Below are 7,148 nucleotides of genomic sequence, written 5' to 3'. Positions count from 1 at the left end.
ACAATATTATATTATTTGAGTAAAATAGTAGAAAATTAAATTATTAAATTATTTTATATTGTTAATTTTACGTCGAGGTGTAACACTTTCTTATGTCAAAAAAAAAAGAAAAAAAAAAGGTAAAGAATGGATAGTTTTCAAGTTTTTAATTTTTTGATCTTTAAAATAAGTTTCTATTTAATTGCACATGTTAGATCACTGCTAAACTTGTTTATTTTAAAATACAACGTGAGGGTTTATTTCCTTAGGAAGAACAAAAAGAAAAAAAAAAGATAAAGATAAAGAGTGGATAGTTTCCAAGTTTCTAATTTTTTTAATTTTTAAAGATAAGTTTCTATTTAATTACACATGTTAGATCATTGCTAAATTTGTTTATTTTAAAATACAACATGAGGGTTTATTGCCTTGGAAAGAAGAGAAGGTTGGTAAAGTGGGGTGTGAGCTTGATTTAACAATAGAGGAAGACATATGCATGGTAAAGTTTTGACTCAGGATAACTTGAGAAGAAGGGGCTTCCAATTACCGAATAGATGCATCCTCTATAATTCGGAGGAGGAATCTATTAACCATCTCTTTATCCACTGCCCCTTTGCTAGACACTTGTGGACCGTTGCCCTTGATAAATGCGGCCTCCAATGGGTGTTCCATGAAGACATATACCAATTTATGAATGATTGGTCGTCACCTTCCCATCACCCCCTAGTTATTCAACTATGGAAGCAAATCCCTCCTCATATATGTTGGAGTGTTTAGAATGAAAGAAATAACAGAATATTCAGGGATGCTCAAACCTCCCTGAATAATATTTTTGATAGTTGTTTCAAGATGATCATGGACAATATCTTAGTGACTAGATGGAAAACCCCCTCCAACCCCCCTAACCCATTTGATTGGAGAATTGTTGAAAATTGGAAACTTCCCTCAGAGTTTAAGTTGTTTAAGAACACTAAAAAGATCAACAAAAAAAGGACCAAATGGAAGCCCCAAGTTCCTCATGGCACAAATTAAACTTTGTCGAGGCAGCTCACAATAACAGGAAAGTGGGAGGTGGTGTTATACGAGATCATCAGGGTGGTTTTATTGCTTCCTTTGAAGGAAGCCTAAGGAATCATACTGTCAATCAAGTTGAGGGAATGACCATTTTATGGGGAATGAAGTTTTCCACTGCCATGGGTATCAGACAACTTGAAATTGAAGGGGATTCAAAAATAATTATTGAGGTTGTGAAGGGTAGAACTGCAGCGGGTTGGAAGGTGGATGCGATTCTGAGTGATACTAGAATTCTTCTAGCTAATCTTGACAACTTCACTATCCACCACATTTATAGAGAAGGAAATGCGGCTGCTGACTCAATGGCTATTGTCGACATGCTGCAAGAGGGCTTACAGTGTTGTAGGAGCACCGAACCACTGCCAGTTATCACCAAGGAGATCTTGGAGAAAGAAAAGACTAAGTCTCAATATTGATCCCCCTCCCTCCGCTTTTCCCTTTAATCAATTGTTATCTGATGAGGATCATAAATTACCAAATTTTGATTTGAAGTCAGATCTCGCCAATGGTGGGACAGATATGCCACGTAGCGGCATATGGCCTAGTCATCATTCCCAAAATGATTTAAGTGGATTAATTAATAATTTAATCTACTTGTGGAGTATCGATCGAAAAAGGCAATATTTTTTTAATCATCCAGACTAATGGTATTGGAAGTGATGAAGGCAACAATTTGTCTCGGCTAAGCTACATTGGGTGGATTGATGGTTAGCATGAGCGGAATAGATCTTGACCTTGGGAGATTTTCTCAAACACTACTTGTCATAATCACGACAATTATTACACTAGTTTATATCGAAATTTGTTGGGTCTGCTTCTTGACTCTTCTTTGGCTATTGAGAGACTCTATTTTCTCCTTGGCATGCTTCTCATTACTACTACTAAGATGGAGGAAACGATAATGGGGGCGGTGACAGACTGAGACTTGAACTAGATAAAATAGATGATTTCAAAGCTAGACCGACGATTTGGTTTGTGTGCATGGAAGGAGGTATTGATAAGTTCATGGAGAGCATGAAAGGAAATGATGAGAGACTGTCTAAACAATTTGTGGCTTCCTGGGAGGAAAAAAGGGTCACTATGGGTGGCATTTCTTTTGAAGTGAATGAGGAGGTTATAGCTTAGGCGACGAGCCTTTCCATGGAAGGCCGAAAATGGAAAAAGTAGAGTCGTATCTTGGACACCACTAGTTTGAACCAATTTTTCCGCGAAGGTGAGAACCCTATGAAGCGAGCTGGAGGATTCAATTGCGAGGAGCTTCCATCACCATGGGATGAGGTGTGCTACATCATTATGAAATATTTCACTCTCAAAGGGCGGTATGGGGTTTTCTATTACTACCACCTCCCTTTTCTTAATCATCTTAGGAATAGGGACCTTATTTCTATTCCTTTTTATCTATTGCATTCTTTGGCTGCTAATGTGAGTGATGTTGCTGAGGATAAGAAGAAAAACAAGGATTATACAATTCTCCACAAAGGCCATATCCTTCTCTTGTATAACTTCCATTTTGCCCTTTTCCCTCCCCGCATGATTTTGGTTCAAAATGTGCTGAAAAACCAGTCCCTACCCAAGACTGCTACAAACCCTAAAAAAAAGCCTACTCTCCTTCTTGAGCCTGGCTCCTCCAACAATAAATTCAAGAAGCATGCTTGCCACTCGGAGGATTCAAAACCCTTTGAATCCAAGAAAGTGAGAATCCAAAAAATTGACTTTGATGTGGAGATCACTGATGAAGCCAACACTCCCCGTCGCTCTGTGAGACCGATGTCCAAGCCCCATGTGAAAAAGAGAAATCCTTTAAGGACCCCTCCTTATCCCATGATACAGGGAATACCAACCCCTCTGATAATGTGGCCCTGTCTCACTCTACCTCAGCCCCCCATTTTGATATCTCTACGCATGTCTCCAAGAGCCCTAAAAACCCTGGGATCCCAGATGATGATCCCAAGTCTCGGGCCAATTCCCCTTCCCCTACCCTCAGGTTTGAGAAAATGGTGGTTATTGAGGAAGCTAGCAGCATCAAGGAGGAAGCAGATGACAAGCTGCTGGATCTAGTGAATATAGTGGACGTGTTGAATGAACAAGTGTAGGAAATTGCCAGCAGAGCAAATGTTGCCAAAAAAAGACTGCAGGAGGTCACCAGATTCATGCTAAATGTCATGCACAGTTCTACGACCACTCTGTGTCTTTTGCAAGAAAATACCCAGAAAGGTAAAAAGAAAGAGGAAGAGGACTACAAAGACCTCTTCAAATTTCTCACTAAGGAATGGGCTAGGAGGCTCCTACCCAAGATGAGTCATGTCAAAAGGAAGTAGATCAGCTACTTGGTGGTTTTTTGAGTTTTTGAATGGCCATACTGGTTATAGTTATGGTTGTACTGCTTGCTCGATAATCTTGGACTTGTTTATCTTTAGCCCTGTGTGGCATATTTTATTGTTTCCTATGACTCTTTTAAACTCTATTAATATGGGTAGAAATTTTAAAATTTTTGATAGAGGAAAGTTTTAGGAGGCTGTGATTTTGTTTTTTCTCTGCTAACAGTTGCTCATCTGTTGTTAATGTGACTGTATCTGGGTCAGCCCCCTTGTTCTGGCTACTTTTAATATAAAAAGCAATAGAGGGAGAGTATCATTTTGTTTGTTTGTTTTTTATCATTTTCTTTTTATTTTCATGCATTATGGATGGGGATGAGACAAAGGGAGATAACATCCGAGAGGACCAAGATAGCTATGACTTCGATCAATGTATTTATATGAATACTCCTATTATCTTTTTTATTATAATTACAAGTTACGAGTTTGATGAAAATGAGTTAGATTCACCTTCTTATAAGTGATAGGAATATTGAGAAAAGAGAGTTTCTATCTTAGATCTTTTATTATCTTTCAAAATTATATTTCCAAATATTTTGCAAATGGAGTTTCCTAAAGAAAGAGGTAAATTTCATTTGATTTTAATTTGTGTTATATTTTATCCTTTGATTAAGGTTTTAGGTAAATGCAATGCAATATAGACAAGGATGAGTTTTATTGATTGAGTTATTCAATCACAATCTTTAATCAAGTCTTTGTCTATGTATAGTTGTAGAAAATATCACCTTCTTAGCCAAAACTATAACTCTTAATTAAGTTGTATTCTACACATGATAATGAAAAGATTGAGAAACTTGGATGGAAATTCTAATTTGTAGATGCAATTGGTAATATTGATTTTGTAGATAGAATTGATGATAATGTTGATTTTGTAAATGTAATTGATAATGATCACCTTCATCTTCAATCAACAAACATATCAACATCTAGACAACAAGGAATACAACTTTTTGCACAAGTAAAACATTAAAAAATGTAATATTTTTTGATAAATTTATGCTAAAATATGATTCAGTAGAATATTAATGCTCCTTCCATTGATAGAAGTTGTGGAGTCTACATTTGAAAATTATCCGATGGGTTTTTTTGGGCTAATTGTCATATGGGCTCTATGCAAAACTGATATTATATGTGTTGTGACTACATTTTGTATGTGGTTTTGGGCGGGGTGTATAAATTGATCCATTAGATACTAGAGGTTTATTTTATGAGCTGTGACCAGAGGTTTTCTTCCCATGGTTCTTTCCTCTGGTATGCTCTTTGAATCCTGTGTAAAAAATAAAAAAAATATTAATAAAAAAGTTTAGTGGAATAATCCACTTTTATTGAAAAAAAAAAATATTAATGCTCCTATTAAAAAATTTCATTGGTTCTTTAAAAAAAATTAAAATTACTTTAATTGGAAAACTATTATTTTCGTACCAATGCTAAAAAAATAATAAAGGCTTTTCAATCCTCAATTCCATGATGTTTTTAAATTTTAAAACTTAAAAGAAATTAAGATTATGTCAAAAGTTTTTCATATTTATAAATATCAATATAGTATCAAACTTGTTATTTTTAAAATATCTATTTGTTTCCTTTACATTCAATTTTCAATTCCATAATGTTTTTATAATTTAATTATTTAAAATAAATTAAGATTTTATCAAAATTATCTTTTTACATTTATAAATAAAATTATTATTTTGAAAAAATCAAATATTTGAAGCAATTAACAGAGGCACTCTTGGTAAAGATATCAATCAAGGTCTTATTAAGTTGATCCCAAAAGAGGGGGACAAAACACTCATTAGAAACTAGATGCCAATTACCCTACTTAATGTTTCTTATAAGATCCTAGCCAAGGTGGTTACTGCCAGGTTGGAGAAGATCCTCCCCAAAATCATTAGTCCCACCCAAACTGGCTTTGTAAAGGGAAGGTACATTCTAGAAAACCTTATCACTTGTTGGGAGTCATTGAGTTGGGCAAATAATACAAGACAAAATGGAGCTATGCTACTGATTGATTTTGAGAAGGCTTATGATAGGATTGAATGGGGATTTATTCTTTAGATGCTTGACAGTTTGGGTTTCCTAGGTTCCTTTTGCAGGCTAGTTCAAACTCTATTATGTGATGCTAATGCTATGGTGGAAGTGAATGGTCTGAGGTCATATAGCTTTCCTGTCTCTAGATCCATAAGACAAGGTTGCCCCTTAGCCTTGACCTTGTTTGTTATTGTTGTTGATAAGGGTCAAAGGGATCTCTCTTCCTAATAAGGAAGAAACAGTTAATGCTCATTTTGTTGATGACACTACAATTATGATGGCTCTAGAGGAAGGTAACATGGTGGCCTTGTTAGAAAACATTGATTTATTTTGTAAGGCTTTTGGTAGTAAAGTGGCCCTTCATAAATCTTGTCTTCTTGGCTGGGAACATACCCCCCATCATGGCTTTCTATATTGTTAATGAGGTGGGGTGGGCCTAACCAGATTGTCAAATATTTGGGTATCCCTTTCTCATTTGCCCCTAACTTGAAAGAGATGTGGGAATGGATAAGGAACACAATTTACAAGAAGCTTTCCAAATGGAATAGAAACTTTCTTTCATTGACTGGTAGGTTTCAAGTTTGTCAAAAAGTGCTCTCCTCATATAATATTTACTTTTCTTCTGCTTAGTTGTTTCGCAAATACCAATTCAGTCACCTTCAAAAGCAAAATAGAGTTTTTTTGTGGTCTGATGGAAAGGGCAATAAAAAACACCATGCAGTCAGGTGGGACCGATGTGTCCTAAAAAAGGATATTGGAGAGATGGGACTTAAGGATCTCAAGACTCAGGGGATAGCCCTGGCCTCAAAATGGATCTTTAGGGATATTTGTGGAGATGAGCCTTGGAAGATTTTGATTAGACAAAATATCTTGATGTTTGTTCCTAAGAGGGCTAAAAAATGGAAGGGCCTCCCTTTCTATTATTTGATTGCAGACAAATTTGAAATCTCCCCCTTTGGATTTGATGTATTCAAATCTCTATGGAAAGCTTGGGAGGTTGTGAAACATTACATCGAAAACAATGAGTGCTTCAAGAATAATAATTGTTTCTCGGCTAATAGATCCATTTGGTGGAATATTGTTCATAAGGATAAGCCTCTTGTTAAATTATAGGGTTGTTCGGTTTTAAAATGGCATAACAGTGGCATAAGGACTTTTGAGGATATCTTCCATAATGGCTCTTTGATCACATGGGAAGCTTTGGCTTGCAAATTCAAGGTTCCCTCCTCTCAATATATGACCTATGTTGTCCTAAAAGGTGCTCTCTCCCCCTTCACCTCACACTGTCTTGTTACCTTCTCCCTAGCCAGCCCTTCCTCCTTTTGTTGGCATGATAGCTCCCCACTTCCTTGAATCAAAGCTAAAAATGTTTATGATACTCTTAAAGACTCATTGTCCACCTTAATTCTATCTGGAGTTTGGATTGGAATAAGGAACATTGGGTCAAATCTCTTAACAAAAGATGGGCTGGCCCTGCTGAACCTAAAAAGATTTTTTTTGTTTGGAGGTTGTTGTTGTATAAACTCCCCTCCAAGGATGTTGATAGAAATTTGTACCAGTGTAAATCTTGCCGCTTACCAGAAACTGTCCAACATGTATTCTTTGACTGTTACTTTGCCAATGAAATCTAGAAAATGTTTCATTTTGATTTTGAGGCTAAGAGTATTGTCTATATTGATGTTATCCTTGGCTACA

The 7,148-nt window shown here is 36.1% G+C and overlaps 1 protein-coding gene across 1 annotated transcript; it reads left to right on the top strand.

Annotated features, from left to right (window-relative positions):
• The first annotated feature begins 974 nt into the window (after positions 1-974).
• On the top strand, positions 975-1,466 carry LOC131857456 (uncharacterized). The gene has a single exon (XM_059210062.1). The coding sequence runs from the start codon at positions 975-977 to the stop codon at positions 1,464-1,466; it is 492 nt and encodes a 163-aa protein (XP_059066045.1).
• Positions 1,467-7,148: the final 5,682 nt, after the last annotated feature.

The sequence above is a fragment of the Cryptomeria japonica genome, chromosome 1 (assembly GCF_030272615.1).
Source record: "Cryptomeria japonica chromosome 1, Sugi_1.0, whole genome shotgun sequence".
NCBI classification, from domain to species: Eukaryota; Viridiplantae; Streptophyta; class Pinopsida; order Cupressales; family Cupressaceae; genus Cryptomeria; species Cryptomeria japonica.
The sequence above is the reverse complement of the archived record's forward strand: the minus strand, read 5'-3'. Positions and strand labels throughout refer to the sequence as shown.